The sequence below is a fragment of the Schistocerca piceifrons genome, chromosome 2 (assembly GCF_021461385.2).
Source record: "Schistocerca piceifrons isolate TAMUIC-IGC-003096 chromosome 2, iqSchPice1.1, whole genome shotgun sequence".
In the NCBI taxonomy this organism is placed as follows: Eukaryota; Metazoa; Arthropoda; class Insecta; order Orthoptera; family Acrididae; genus Schistocerca; species Schistocerca piceifrons.
Window position 1 is genome coordinate 1052108021 of NC_060139.1, and position 17193 is coordinate 1052125213.

Below are 17193 nucleotides of genomic sequence, written 5' to 3' on the forward strand. Positions count from 1 at the left end.
GTGGGAATGACCAGCAACAAACTGTCCATTCGCATGAATGGACACAGGCAGACAGTGTTTGTTGGTAATGAGGATCACCCTGTGGCTAAACATGTCTCGGTGCACAGCCAGCACATCTTGGCACAGTGTTACACCGTCCGGGTTATCTTGATACTTCCCACTAACACCAACCTGTCAGAACTCCGGAGATGGGAACTTGCCCTTCAGTATATCCTCTCTTCTCGTTATCCGCCAGGCCTCAATCTCCGCTAATTTCTAATTTCAATTTGCCACCGCTCATACCTCACCTGTCTTTCAACAACGTCTTTGCCTCTGTACTTCTGCCTCGACTGACATCTCTGCCCAAACTCTTTGCCTTTACAAATGTCTGCTTGTTGCTGTGTATGTGCGGATGGATATGCGTGTGTGTGCAAGTGTTTACCTGTCCTTTTTTCCCCCTAAGGTAAGACTTTCCACTCCCAGGATTGGAATGACTCCTTACCCTCTCCCTTAAAACCCACATCCTTTTGTCTTTCCCTCTCCTTCCCTCTTTCCTGATGAAGCAACCGTTTGTTGTAAAAAGCTTGAATTTTGTGTGTATGTTTGTGTTTGTTTGTGTGTCTATCGACCTGCCAATATATATATTTTTCCCTCTCCTTCCCTCTTTCCTGACGAAGCAACCGTTGGTTGCGAAAGCTAGAATTTTGTGTGTATGTTTGTGTTTGTTTGTGTGTCTATCGACGTGCCAGCGCTTTTTTTTGGTAAGTCACATCATCTTTGTTTTTTATATATATATATATATATATATATATATATATATATATATATTCAGTTAGTTCCAGAATTATGACTTGTGAAAGAAGGTGACCCGGATATTGCAACCCGCATCTGGCAATCTATCTTCAGACCCAACTTCAGGTCTTAATAACTTTGGAACTATTCCACACAGTACAGTGAAATTTTTACAACCCAGTAACATCTACTTAGAGAACAAACTCCGTGAATCAAAACACCAACATATTTCTGAGGGAAAATGAAAAATTCCAAAATGTGATTAAAAAAATGTAATACGTTAGAAGGTACATATTGTAGGTGCCCTCTATGCCAAATATAATGCACTCAAAAAGGGTATACATTTTTTTGTGGTAAGCTTAATGTGGCCTAGACACACACAGTCATCATGCCCATATCAGTCACAAAAACTGAGTTACATGCACAGGAAAATACAAAAATTTGAAAAATTACTTGAAAAACACGGTTTTTCAATGTGTGGTAGCACAAAAGGGACAAGCGGTATCCAAGCCAAATTTCACACACTGCACAAGTAGACCATAATAATATACATCTCAAAATTTCAGCGTGTTATTGCAAGACATTTGTGTACAATGGAAGTTTGCAGTTGTATTTGGTGATGTGGCCATTGTTCCACAACACAATTTTGTAAAAACATATCGTAAACTGTTCTGCCTCTTCTTATCCTCTCCCACAACTGTTTAATCACTAAGCAACAACATATAGACAGATTAACACAACCTATCATTAATGTCTACTGCACTTTAACTGCTAAAAGCCAGTTGATTGTGCTTGGAGCAGAAGTTCTCCCACACTTTAGCTTCTGTACTCTGTACATTGAGTGGCAAATTGTACCGTCTTCCTGACACTGTAGTAGGAACTGGAACTGTCATAAGAATATGTTCAAATGGAATCCAACATCTGTCTGCCAAACGTGGCCAATAAAATGATCTTGATGGTCCTGCTGATGCCATGAAGTTCACAAATACATCACCTTCTGCTTCACAGCACTCTGCAACACATCCTAAGTACCATTTGTCATCATAAATAGCAATAAGATAGCAACCTGGTTGTATGTTGTTGCTTTTGCTTCTGAATCCTGAGTCAGGCACACTGTGAAGACACATGTTGTGCATGAACCTATAGTTATAGCCGGACAGTCTGCTCATATGCACATTGTCAAAGTCCACTGATGGCTCCTTGTGCCTGCAACAGTTTTAACGTGTTCTAGTCTGCTTTTTAGCAACTCTTCAACTGATATCACCTCATCTTTCAAAACATAGAATGATTGTATGCCAGAGATATTTTTCTGTACCCAGGTAAATACGAGGGTTATTCCAAAAGTAAGGTCCGGTTATAAAAAAAAAATCAAAACTAAAATGTTTTTTCAAAACAATTGTTTTATTTACATTCTTTACATCTTTATCTATTTTTCTACATAACTTCCATACTTATTTAAACATTTGTCACATCGTTCAACAAGCTTTTGAATGCCCATGTTATAGAAATCGGCCGCCTGTGACGATAACCAGTCCTTAACTGCTTCTTTCACTTCATCATCTGTGTCGAAGCGCTTGCCGCCGAGAAACTCCTTTAAGTAACGGAACAGGTGGAAATCACTTGGCGCCAGGTCCGGACTGTAAGGAGGATGGTCCATCTGTTCCCATCCAAATTTCTTGATCAGAGCTTGCGTTTCATTTGCAGTGTGGGGTCTGGCATTGTCATGCAACAACAAGATTCCAGACGACAAAAGACCACGTCGCTTATTCTGGATTGCACGTCGAAGTTTAGTCAGGGTAGCGCAGTAGGCGGCTTTATTAATCGTTGTTCCTCTCTCCATAAAGTCGACTAACAATACTCCACGTCTATCCCAGAACACAGTCGCCATAACCTTACGTGTTGAGATTGTCTGCTTTGCCTTGACCTTGACTGGCGATGACGTGTGATGCCATTGCATTGACTGACATTTAGACTCTGGAGTGATGTGAGAAACCCATGTCTCATCCCCTGTGACAACATTGTCTAAAAGACTGTCACCTTCCTTATGATATCGCTCCAAAAAATCAAGAGCAAAAGCCATTCTTTTCATTCGTTGGGGCTCAGTAAGCAGCCTGGGAACCCAACGGGCACACAATTTGTGAAACTTCAAATGTTCGGACACAATTCTGTACAAAGTTGTTCTACTCACATTCCGAAAATGCATGTCTACGTCTGTAATAGTGAATCGGCGATCTTCACGAATTTTTTTGTCAACCGCATTGACCAAATCGTCTGAAATCACTGATGGTCGGCCACACCGTGGTTCATCGTGCACATTATCCCGTCCTTCATTAAAAGCTCGCACCCACTTGCGCACTTTACTGTCACTCATTATGTTAGGACCGTACACTTCAGTAATCTGCCGATGGATTTCCGCCGCTGAATTGTTTCTTGCAGACAAAAACCGTATCACTGCCCTTACTTCACAATCAGCGGGCTGATCAATTGTCTTAAACATTGTAAAGTGACACTGTGAACTACACTCAGCAACAGTAACAAAGTGAATGGCGGCGTTTGACGCGCAAGGCTTGCCGGGAGTTGGCGCGCATGCGTGTTTTGTCATTGGCGCCAAATTTCAATAGTTACGGCGAATCGCACCTTACTTTTGGAATAACCCTCGTAATTGAAGAGGTGTTAGAATGTGACCTTCTGTAGGGTGCTGCAGACTAGCTCGTGGATGCCATGTACTTAATGGTATCACCAATACCATCACATACATTTTTACTGTGACTTGTTGTGAAAAAATTCCATTCTGTGTGAATCTGAAAATAATGGTAATGCATGCATAAATTTTTGAGATTTTTTACAGTTTTTGTACTGACTAGCTGCTCCATCACTGAAGTATTTTGCAAAATGTATGTGAGGCAGCTTGTTTTTCACATGTACCATGACAGTGAAAATGTGGGCATGAACTGCAATGGCATCATGAATTAAACAGTCACTAAAAATGCACAGGTTCATGACAGACACATTACCTGATTCACCTCTGTAGTAAATCACAAATGGGTGGAGAGTTGCTTGATTGTTGTCCCAATGATATCCTTGGATGACATCTTGAACTATAAATGCATAATTTTCTGAAAAGTCTAGTATTACTATAATTTCATCTTGTTTCAAATTATCCTTACAAAATTGGAGATAAGCTGATTGTGCTGTTGCTGAGAAGCTATGTGGGGTCAGTTTGTCTGTTTTTTGACAACACATTTCAACAAAATCTTCCACTGTACTTTGTTTTGTTTCAAGACTTGTGCAATCCATGTATGTCCATTGTTTATAAGAAACAAGTTCATCATCATCCATAAGGAGTTCACCATACAGTTTGTTATTCATGGGCTCTGCAAGATTTGCCTTACCAGGACACTTTTCACACCTGTGTGTCATGCACTGGTAGGAACTGATGTCACACACTAGCAGCTTCAGTGCACCTTTGTAATCCAGACCAGAATCCTTTATAGCAGCAAACATCAGCTTAGCATTTTGATGGGTCTCACATACACGAACATTGTGTGTGCCCCTTGCACTTACAGGCACAACCCATTTTGGCCAAAGATTGAAAAAAGATGATAAACCCTCTTTGGTATTGCGATATTTTTCCTTGATTTCTACATATGGTTCTGATATGTTGCATAGCAAGTCCTTTTTGCATCTGTACACGTACATTCACCGTTACGTAGTCTTTTTTTCCAGGCATTATTCGGCTGTAATCATTATTTTCATAAAACTCCGACACTAGCACCTTCATTTCTCAACTCAGATTGCTTACCCTGAGCCTGCTGAAGTTGTGAAAGCACTCCTTGGGTTCCTTTTATTTTTCTAGCTTGCTTTACGATATATGTAGAAACATTAAATTCCTTTGCAGTGTAGTCAATAGACCAGCTGGAAGGTGCAAGGGTAAGAATAGCTACTTTTTTCTGGTGTGTGGATATGGCACATTTTTCTTTCAAATCATGCACAATTTTATCCAAATCAGAGCATTTCTGGCATGATTTCTGTTCCTTTGGAGCAGATCGTTCTTCCTCTCCCACCATTAGTGTGTCAGCTATTTTGTGTTTTAATTCCATTTGAGCTTCTTGTTTTCTTCTACCATAGCTGGGCCTGTCTCTTTTCCCAACTTTGTGGGTCTTCATGGGAGACAAACCAAGAGCAGTCACTGAAGTATTTAATTGCTCATCCGCTTTGGTTGTTGGTGGCTGATACTCTTCATCACTGTCATGTAAATTATGAGAATATTCTTCATTTTTTAGCAGTGTAACACACTTGGTACATAACTTTTGTCCTGGTTTCATGTTAAGTCCCATGCACTGATTCACTCTCAATACTGGTTTTATATCAATTTCTCTGAAGCTACGCTTCACTGTCTTCTTATGAATCCAAAATGGATCAAAACAACTTCTTTGTAGGAAAGAATACTTATCCAGAAACACTTTCATATGATGATAACAAACACTAAAGTTTCCTGGAACTGTACTTCTTGTGCCCACAGGGTGTACCCCGAATCTCCATAGCAACAAATCTTGGTCCGATTCATCCAGATCATACAGTACAAAGCAAATGCCACATTTTGTTCCATATGTTGTTTTATGACATTCAGATGATTGTGCTTTTACTGACTTTCCACAACAGTCTTAACTGGAATCTTAAAAACATGAGTAACCTGTAATTGTTGCTTGTTTCCTTTGTTGTTCCTGCCTGACAATGACTCATTCTGTCCCTGAAAACTACCATTGTTTAACTTTCTGTTGCCTAATGGTTCCCAACAATTGCTGCAGCTTTATCTGAAACAAGCTGTCTGCATCATCACTATTACTTGCTAAATAGTGTTAAAAGAAACGTAACCAAATACATCTCTGTCAACTTTTATTGTACACAAATGCCTTGCAATAACAAGTTGAAATTTTGCCACATATTATATTATGGTCTACTTATGCAGTGTTTGAAATTTGGCTTTGATATCACTTGTCTCTTTTGTGTTACCACACTTAGAAAATCCATTTTTTTCAGGTAATTTTTCAAACTTTTGTATTTTCGTGTGCATGTAACTCTGTTTGACTGATATGGGCAAGATGAGTTGTGTGTGTGTTTAGGCCGCATTAAGCTTACCACAAAAAAATGTATACCCTTTTTGAGTGAATTACATTTGGCATAGAGGACACCTACAATATGTACCTTTTAATGTATTACATTTTTTTAATCACATTTTGGAATTTTTTATTTTCCCTCAGAAATATGTTGTTGGTGTTTTGAGTCATAGAGTGTGTTCTCTAAGTGTATGTTACTGGGTTGTAAAAATTTCACTGGACTGTGCGGAATAGTTCCAAAAATTATTAAGGCCTGAAGTTGGGTCTGAAGATAGATTGCCAGATGTGGGTTGTAATTTCCGGGTCACCTTCTTTCACAAGTCATAATTCTGGAACTAATTGGCAGAGGAACTTAAAATTTTGTACATGAGTGTTCCACACTTGGTAGCATCGGTGTGCTAAATTTCAGCCAAATCTGAGACTATCAGTTGCAACATTTTATGTACCATTTCCATGGTATTATCCCATGAGTGAAACAAACCTGCGAACATTCATGCTGTCCTTCTTTGTATATGTCTAATATCTCTATTAGCCATTTGGTATCTGTAGGAGCAGTCAAATAAAAATGTGACAGGTGGAAAAAATAAGTAAACTGTTTATTATTTCAAAAGTAATTGCCATAACCTTTAATAAATTTATACCACTATGAGACAAGGCTGTTAATGCTTCAATGGAAAAACCTTGGCAGCAAGTAGGCCAGTGTTGTTTTGACTATGCAGCAGACATTTCGCTGGGAAGCTTTTACGCATTCTCCATACAATCCCAATCTCTCCTCATGTGACTTCCATATTTTCGGAGTCCTGAAAAAGACATGGCAGTCAGTTTGCTTTGGATGAAGAGGCGCTTGCCTGGATACAAGCAAGGTTCTGTAGGGAACTGCATACATTTCTCCATGAAGATATTGACCATCTTCTTTCACAGAAGTATAAATGTATTAACAGTTATAGCAATTGCTATTGAAATAATAAGCAGTTTACTCACTTTTTTTCCATGTGTTGCTCATTTTCATTTGATTGCTCTTTGTACATCTGCATCTACAGGCATACTCTGCAAGCTGCTATATGATTCATGGAGGTGGGCACCTTGTACAACTGCCAGTCATTTTCTTTCCTGTTCCACCCACAAATGGAAGAAAGATAGGAAGGAAGATTAGAGTTTGGATGGGATTTGAATCATTATCGCAAATGGTCCCAGCCAGTTGAGAAGTATTCTAAGATGAGGATGTGCAAGTGTTTTGTAAGCAGGCTCCTTTGTAGACTAACTGCATTTTCCCAGTGTTCTGCCAATAAATCAAAGTAAGGCACTTGCTTTACCTAGCACTGATTTCTATCGTATCTCTATTCTGTCACCTGGTGCAGTACAGAGTGCTGGTCGCTCCATGAAAGAAAGATAAATTTCAAGTCATCTGATTTGCTTGAAAAGAAATTTTTTTATGTATATGAAGCAAAGCTAGATCTGCCTCTGTAGTTACTTTCTCAGTAAAACTTTTACTTTTGACATAAGAAAATAAAAAATACAGTTTTGAGATTTGTGTGTGTTTTTGCTACTACACAGTCTTTTTCATTTGATTTCAAAGAAACTAATTGGTAGGAAAAATTATTTTTCTGCCTCATATAGCTACACATTACAGCTTAACAGTGAACTGGTTTCCTTTTACTTGTTGTTTATATTTAGTGATACTAAAGTACAGCACTGTGCATATTTTGAAAAGCTTTGAGTAAAAAATGTAGTCACTGGCCAGTTTACATTTGCTGCATTCTATGCCATACATTGCTGCATAAGACATGTAGCTAACATATTTAAACTGTTTTTAATGCTGTAAGGGAAGCTGTACCTCTTTCCAATCTCGGCTAAATATGTGATACATTTTGGCATTGGCTGCAACAAGCTATGATGAGCCAAATTTGATACTATGACTGCATGCCACACTGTGTGGAGCTGTCTCTTGTTGCTACCGATACAAGCTGAAGCATTCACTTCCAAGTGTGCTTTCTAGCTGAAAGATTTCTTGACCTGTGCATTTGTTCTGTGCTGTGTGTAGTTAACATATCATTCACACAAGAGGACTGTTTGAAGATGACATCTTTCATCCAGCTTGTTGAGGAGAGCCTTGTCTGTGGGATTACATTATGAAATCATTTTTAAGAGCACATGTGGCCAGCTTGGTGTGGCAGAATATAGCAATGGAAATGAAAGAAATAGCTAAGAATTTGCTATGGATTCTGTACTACCATTTTTAACTCATTATCTTTGATGTTGTTATTTCTTAAACAAATAACAAACCTAAGGATTTGGTTGGTGACTGTAAAATGTTAATTGTATTGTGAAAATTACTCCATTTGAAGCTGAAGTGGAGGAGTCCTTATACAAACTGAGGAAGCCCTAGTTTCTGTACATTTAAACATAGAGCTTTGAATAAAAGTTATCTACAGCTGTTTTGATGAACAGATGAGGTTACAGTTCAAGTTAAATCATTGTAGGCCATAATGGTGTAAAAATTATTATAAGCCCTGAACTCAGTAGTACATTAACACTGAAGCGTGACTGGACTGTGATGAGCACATGGTCTGGTGAATCAATATTGGACCACACATTAACAATCTGTGAAACAGTAGTTAATTCACACCTGTTTCTGATAGTATTGTCTAAAGGAAAGAATACGAGCCTTCAGTGGCATAAGTTATTCTGATCTACTGTAAAGACAAGAGAGGTGTAGGAAGATGTTGTAGCACTGCATGTCTCCCATGCTACACCTCCTCTATGTGGTATATAGCAACCTATCCTATTTCATGCTGTTGTTTTTTCATCGCAGAGGTTTCACTGTTTGAAAATTCATGGTACATCTATACAAAAGAACAGATGTGCTAATGTGGAATAAGTAAAATGTATGAAACATTTTAATTAAAAAATTTGTAACAAACTTACCACAAAGATGCAAATGTAAATACATCGAAGTACGCAAAATAATTTGGTAACACTTACTTTCACATGTGCATTACTGTATTGAAGATATACAGAAGTAAGATTTTCTAATGCCCACTTTGGATCAGGAAAGTCATTTTTTAACAGTCTTGAATATGCTGAAGCAAAGAAAAAATGACTTAATTCAGAAGCATTACTTATCCTCTGAGTTCACAGGACTACAAATAAAAGCAATACAACTTTAATCCTTTAATTACTTTTGAGCCTCAGAGGCTGTTTATGATCTTCTCTATGAAATTTTAGGACTTTTCCTAATTTGTCTTCTTAGTGATAATTTTGGAAAATAATTATAAAAATTTACATAGGGCTTTGTATTAAAGTGTTGGCTAACATTTCCTCCCATACAGACCTTTCAAGCCCGTGTGGTTAGAAGCAATTTTTAAACAACCAGATGTCTGTAGTTGCTATTATTGACTTTTTTGATGCATTATTTCATAACAGTTGTCTGTTTCACAAATGGAAAATGTATCAGAGAAGGGGACCATCAGATAGGGAGACAATGTAAGTTGCTGGCAGTCTTCTGATTGTGAAAATCAACCTAGTAAATTTTGAATTTTACAGTGATGATGATAATGAGTAGACATCACTGAATACTCAGAACAAGATGAAGATGATGAAGAATCCCTTTACTAAGAGGGAAAATAACAGTTTATTGCAAATTCTGTTGAGTGTGACTTACTGTTTTCTCATAATGGGAATGAAATATGGGCTGCAGCCGGTCAGGCTGAAATTTATGGCAGATGGAGTGAAAAGGATGTATTGAAAGAAGACCAGAGGCATACAAGGTATTTGATTATGAACTGTGATAATAAAGAGAGTCTCTTTTTTTGTTGTTCTTTTGTGTACCCCTGATTGAGAAAGTGTGTATGCAGACCAACCAGGAAAGTCGAATCATTTATAGGAGCTGGGCATATATAGATTTGCATGAAATAAAAATGTTTCTAGGTGTTCAGATCCTGACGGTGTTTACAAATCTAGAAATGAAGGTATCAGTCAGCTTTGTAGGGTTGAGAATGGCTGACCATTATCACTGAAATTATGTCTGTCAATCACTTCCATGATTTTCTGAGCGTGTTAAGTTTTGACAGTGCAACAGCCCAACGTGAACATACATCGAGTGACAAACTGGAAACAATCAGAGAAGTTGTTGAGATGTGGGTAGCTACCTTGAGGGATGCCTACATTCCAAGACAGTGCATGACTGTGAATGAACAGTTAGTCCCCATTGTAGGTCCCTGTTCATTTCGACAATACATACTGTCAAAACCTGATAGATACCGAATAACATTCTGGGTGATTTGTGACAGTGCAACATGGAGCTGCTGGAAGATGAAAACGTATTTTTGGGGAAGTAGGGAGAAATCAGAGCTGTGCAACTGGCCATGCTAATGGAGAGAATGTTGTCAAAACCCTTGTAATTGAACTCGAAAAGTTTCTGTGTAATATCACCTTGATATTTTTTTTTTTACATCCCTTAATTTAGCTCATTATTTGTTGTCAAAAGATCTGACACTGCAGTAGTTAGTACTATCCAAGAACCAAAGGTGAACTGCCTGCTGATTTTATTACGACTAAAGGACATGAAGTACACACTACATTACTTGGTTTTCAACAGATGTGATGATAGCTTCCTATGTTCCTGAGAACAACAAAGCTGACCAACCAACGCTACAACATGAGAAGTAAAGAAACCTGACTTTATAATGATATACAATGCCACAAAAGGTGGCACTGACATGATGGACCAGAAGACGTGACACTATAGTGTAAAAAAAAAAAAAAAAACAAGGCACTGGCTATTAGTGGCTTTCTTCAACGTGGTTAACGTAAGAGTGATGAATGCATACACAATTAAATGATGTTGGCTATCAATAAAAAAATAAGACATTGGACTTTCATCATCAGTTTGGGAAAGCAACTAGCTGGGGTGAAGAAGGCACTGAATTCATCAGTAGACCTGGATCGAGGAAGGGCAGTGAAACCTCCAGCTAAGAAAAGAAGACAACATGCATATTATGTAGAGAAGAAATGTAGAAAAAATAAAATTACTTATTATAACTCCACCAAACTTGTATCCCCAGAACATTCTACTATTTTCTGTCGATCCTGCACAAATTTGCAACAAGAAATTTTTTTTATGAAAACTTTGTATAGAATGATAATAAACTGTATATCCTTAAAAAAGCCACCAGTAAAAGCATAAAAACTGCGTATTTTTAGTGTAAACTTTAAATAAATGAAATTGTTTTAAAAGTGTTCATACGTCAAAGGTGGTTGATGTCATAAGCAGTCAAAATAGTGTCAGTTTATATCAGTTTAAACAACCTGGGCTTGAGACGTCTGATTGGTAGGTAACATTAACAGATTTTCTGGTAAGCAGAGTGTTAACTTTGGTGGTGGGAGCTATCACTTAGCTGGGCTTTAAAATAGCATATAAGCCTGGGCAAACCCTCCAATCACACCTAAGCCAGCCAGCCACCAAGAGGGACAAATTCCAACAATCAGGAATATATAAACTTGAATGTCAAAGTTGTGATTTAGTATACATAGGCATGACATGCAGGAATTTTGAAACAAGATACAAAGAACATATCAGATGTTGGAAGTATGAAACAAACCATTCGACATTTGCAGAGCACTTAAAACACAATAACCATCATCCTACAAACATGGAACAAGAAATGAAAATAATGAGAATAAGCAACCATGACAAACATCTTATACAAACGCAAGAAAACTTCCCCATCCAGAAAGCCATAGCAGAAAACAAATATGTCATAAATGAACAAACGCACGTCAGCACAGGCTCCCAACACTTAATAAAGGAAATGATAACATAAAACAAAAAAACTCTTCCCCACACCATCCGGACACACACACACACACACACACACACACACACACACACACACACACATGCATACATGAATACATCACAGATATTTCAATAATTACACTCGAAAGTTTGGCAATAACATTCGATCTTTGGTAAAATCATTTGACAGTCGGCAACAGAAACCAAAACATTGCATTGATGCAAGCATTCAGTTCATAGTGCTATGGTATGTGGGAAAAAAACTACAAACTGACATTCATAAGAAAAAGAAAAACACCAAAAATGCAACAGGAGCTTAATATGTAATAAATTGTCCACGCAACCTGTAAGTACAGTTCAAAACATTACTACTTAATAAGAAATACCAACCACCAGAACTGTTTATAACCTATAGGCACAGTGACTAAAATGTAAATTAAATAGCTAACTTATTCCAGGCCACTGATGATGCCTTGCAGAAAATAAAGGTGAAATGCGTATGGCACTAAAATTGTGTTTTATTCAGTTGATGTCAGACGGTTCATAAGTAAAAAGAATATTGCTCTTTAAATTAGAAAACCTGCTGTGAAAAAAAAAAAAAACTTTCTTCAGGGGATTATCTGTCAGCAACAACTTCCTCAACAAACACCTTCAACATGAAAGGAATATTCTAGTTACAAAAATGGAATCGGAAAACATTCCAAAGATAGTTGGTATGTGCAGGAAGAGCTATGAAACTCATTTGAAATTGAGAAACAACTTTAAAAAATCATTGCTGGTGATGGTGAAAAATGCTCATCTTTTGCAAAATCCTTCCAGAGAAAAAGTAGTGTTCAGTGTCTGTTCATTTACATCATGTTTGGGATCAATAGAAATTGTAAATAAAAATACATTTCGATACACATCAAAAAAAGTTTTGCATCACCTCAGTTCAAAGTGTTCCGCAACCTGTACAGAAAATTGGAATAGAGATCAACATAAAAACCATTTCCACCCTTTTATTGCTCATGAAAATCACACATTGCATGCCGTACCACCGCACAGCGAGACCTTCAGAGGTGGTGGACCAGATTGCTGTACACTCCTGTACCTCTAATACCCAGCTGCATGTTCTCTTACATTGATTCATGCCTGTATTCGTCGTGGCATACTATCCACAAACTCATCAAGGCACTGTTGGTCCAGATTGTCCCACTTCTCAATGGTGATTTGGCGTAGGTCCCTTAGATAGGTTAGTGGATCACGTTGTCTATAAACAGCCCTTTTCAATCTATCCTAGCCATGTTCGATAGGGTTCATGTCTGGAGAACATGCTGGCCACTCTATTGAAGAGGTGTTGCTATCCTGAAGGAAGTCATTCAGAAGATGTGCACGATGGGGGTGCGAATTGTCACCCATGAAAATGAATGCCTTGCCAATATGCTGCTGATATGGTTGCACTATTGGTCAGAGGATGGCATTAATGTATCATACAGCCGTTATGGCGCCTTCCATGACCACCAGCTGCGTACATCAACCCCACGTAATGCCACCCCAAAACAGCAGGGAACTTTAACCTTGCTGCACTCGCTGGACAATGTGTCTAAGGCAGTCAGCCTGACCGGGTTGCCTCCAAACACATTTCCAACGTTTTTCTGGTGTATGCAACACTCATCAGTGAAGAGAATGTGATGCCAATCCTGAGCGGTTCATTCAGCATGTTGTTGGACCAATCTCTATTGTGGTGCATGGTTTTTTGGTTGCAAAGATGGACCTCCCCATGGATGTTGGGTGTGAATTTGTGCATCATGCAGCCTATGGCACACAGTTTGAGTCATAAACCGATGTCCTGTGGCTGCACAAAAAGCATTATTCAACATGGTAGTGTTGCTGTCAGTGTTCCTCCAACCCATAATCCATAGGTAGTGGTCATCCACTGCAGTTGTAGCCCTTGGGCAGCCAGAGCGAGGCATGTCATCCACAGTTCCCGTCTCTCTGTATCTCCTCCATGTCTTAACAACATCACTTTTGTTCACTCTGAGACGTCTGGACACTTCCCTTGTTGAGAGCCCTTCCTGGCACAAAGTAACAATGCAGATGTGGTTGAACTGTGGTATTGACCGTCTAGGCATGGTTGAACTACAGACAACACGAGCTGTGTACCTCCTTCCAGGTGGAATTACTGGAACTGATCGGCTGTGGGACCCCCTCCATCTAATAGGTGCTCTAATAGGTGCTGCTCATGCATGGTTGTTTACATCTTTGGGCAGTTAGTGACATCTATTGACAGTCAAAGGGACTGTGTCTGTGATGCAACATCCACAGTCAACATCTATCTTCAGGAGTTCTGGGAATTGATGATGCAAAACCTTTTTTGATGTGTGTATTACAGAAGTTGTGTACCACTTCTTCTTTTTGTAATGACCCTCACCAGGCCACATTACAGTTTTCCCTAGATGATAGAAGTTAATGAGAGCCCAGTTTGCCCACATTTGTTTCCTATGCTGTTCCTTCCTCATTTTTCCAGTTTTTAATTTTGGCTTTCTGTAAAAATCAAGGTGCTCATGGAGTTTGTTTTTTGAATGGAATGCGTTTATGGATATCCTCCACTTTAGCCCCCCTTCTTGCCGGTCATTTTCTACCTCAGTGAACGACACCACCTTGGTTTTCATGCTGAGAAAGCAACAGAAGATCTGACTGCTTAACCCTGTAGGATTCATATGTGCAATGTGGCCATAGAAAACAATCCTAAAAATGTGTCTGCAATCTTGTCTACGTGTATATAGAGCTAATGGTTGTGTTGTCTCCTGAGTTTATCACTTGGTTTGAGTGGGCCTTAGATTTTCCTCAGGGTAAGTGTTTTGTCTTAACTACAGAAGCTGAGCACTTTATTAATGCAAACGGTTAATTTTTCTTAAATTTTTCACATTTTCAGGAAGTTTTGGAAAATGAATTTTGGAATTTTTAGCTCACAATGTTTTATAACAAGTGCTGTATTTGCCTTTATGTGTCTGCATAAATTTGTTTTAGAATATAAAAAGAACATGGTGGAGATTGGTAAGTTTATATATCTTTTAAATGGTATTATTTGATGCATACACTCTTTTTCCACTTTCAAGGCTTTTGAGAATTGAATAGAAGTTGTCCAATTGAGCAGAAATTTTATGCAGGCTAAGCATGAAAGTTTTACCTTTTTAAAATTATTAAGACATTGTGTGATCTGAGGCTTTCCTGGCGAATGTGCTGTATCCAAGGTTCTCGGGTGTCCAGTCGGATCCGATTGTCAAAGTTCCACGATATTTCGGGGAGTAACCGTTCCGCCATCATCAGCAGCACCTGATGATGGCGGAATGGTTATTCGCCAAAATATCAAGGAACTTCGATGATCGGATCTGGCTGGACACCCAAGAACCTTATTAAGATATATTCTCTTCTTCAACCACTGGACAAGATAATTCTGGATTGGAGGGGGAAAGAAAATATTCTTTTGAATGGTGGTGATCTAGTAATATTACATCTACTTCAAGTTGCAGTTCTTCAGACAATATAAAAGCCTGCATCTTGAAAGAAAAAAAAAAGGCAATCAGGAATGATACACAGTTACTTTTCTGTGAAAAATTTGAAAACCAAGAAGAACATGAAATAATTGCGTATCAGTTGATAAATTTCTTCATCAGTTTCACACAGACAGTGAAAATGTTCCCAGTGCAAGAAAAAATTAAAATCAAAAGTGAAGTACAGTATACTCCAAATTACTAGGGGTAATGTGGGCGAGAAGGTGGATGAATAGAAAAACACGAATGATCAAGGTATTTTCAAACATGTATTGTTTGCTTGAAAGTTTATTTAAGTTCTCTGCATAGGTACTGTAGGCTTGTATATTTTTTAAAGTAGTCTGTGATGTTGGTCTGCTGCTGAGAGGAGTTAACATTTTTTCACATGGCATTTTGAATTTTTCTTGCAGCGATAATGTCTTTGTACAGAAACCCCCTCTGCCCCATATAATCCACAGGAATATCAACGATGACTGACAAGATTATTGTCTTCATCCCCACTTTTACACTCACTGTTTTCATCATTGTTTTGTTGCAAAGCAGCAGTCACAATTTTGGTGTCAGGCACATACTGGAAGCAGGGTTTGCATTTGTTGATCTCCATCCACTCATTCAAGTTTTCTTCACTGAAATCTTCAAAACAATTTAAACCCACTAGCAGATTCATTATTTGTGTAGTTGTTCTTTCTTCATCACTAAAACCTTGAAAATCAGTTTCTTCTATATCCTGGAAGAATTTTCCTCCTTGATTGAACTAGTGTATGTGGCTTGCCTTCCTGCCAGGCATCAGAAATCCCATTTATAGCATCTAGAATTATCAGTTTCTTCCATAATGGCACCAAGTCATCTTCATCAACTGACATTCCGAGTAGACCATCCCGTTAATGCTGTTTTACTACTGCAGTTATGCATTGGTCCTTTGGCTTTATAATGGCAGTCACTTTAGTAGCTAGAACCTTAGTTACACTCCTGGAAATTGAAAAAAGAACACCGTGAATTCATTGTCCCAGGAAGGGGAAACTTTATTGACACATTCCTGGGGTCAGATAAATCACATGATCACACTGACAGAACCACAGGCACATAGACACAGGCAACAGAGCATGCACAATGTCGGCACTAGTACAGTGTATATCCACCTTTCGCAGCAATGCAGGCTGCTATTCTCCCATGGAGACGATCGTAGAGATGCTGGATGTAGTCCTGTGGAACGGCTTGCCATGCCATTTCCACCTGGCGCCTCAGTTGGACCAGCGTTCGTGCTGGACGTGTAGACCGCGTGAGACGACGCTTCATCCAGTCCCAAACATGCTCAATGGGGGACAGATCCAGAGATCTTGCTGGCCAGGGTAGTTGACTTACACCTTCTAGAGCACGTTGGGTGGCACGGGATACATGCGGACGTGCATTGTCCTGTTGGAACAGCAAGTTCCCTTGCCGGTCTAGGAATGGTAGAACGATGGGTTTGATGACGGTTTGGATGTACCGTGCACTATTCAGTGTCCCCTCGACAATCACCAGTGGTGTACGGCCAGTGTAGGAGATCGCTCCCCACACCATGATGCCGGGTGTTGGCCCTGTGTGCCTCGGTCATATGCAGTCCTGATTGTGGCGCTCACCTGCACGGCGCCAAACACACATACGACCATCATTGGCACCAAGGCAGAAGCGACTCTCATCGCTGAAGACGACACGTCTCCATTCGTCCCTCCATTCACGCCTGTCGCGACACCACTGGAGGCGGGCTGCACGATGTTGGGGCGTGAGCGGAAGACGGCCTAATGGTGTGCGGGACCGCAGCCCAGCTTCATGGAGACGGTTGCGAATGGTCCTCCCCGATACCCCAGGAGCAACAGTGTCCCCAATTTGCTGGGAAGTGGCGGTGCGGTCCCCTACGGCACTGCGTAGGATCCTACGGTCTTGGCGTGCATCCGTGCGTCGCTGCGGTCCGGTCCCAGGTCGACGGGCACGTGCA

General features: G+C 39.4%; 1 protein-coding gene across 1 annotated transcript in view; it reads right to left on the minus strand.

Annotated features, from left to right (window-relative positions):
* The window catches only part of LOC124776112 (vegetative cell wall protein gp1-like), a 180981-nt gene extending 164900 nt beyond the window's left edge, over window positions 1–16081 (minus strand). Inside the window, exons 1-3 of the mRNA XM_047250954.1 lie at window positions 15991–16081; window positions 15732–15851; window positions 8871–8968 (exon numbers count right to left, since the gene is read on the minus strand). Coding sequence (XP_047106910.1) covers window positions 8871–8968; window positions 15732–15851; window positions 15991–16081 — 309 coding nt within the window. The remainder of the gene's footprint in view (window positions 1–8870; window positions 8969–15731; window positions 15852–15990) is intronic.
* Window positions 16082–17193: the final 1112 nt, after the last annotated feature.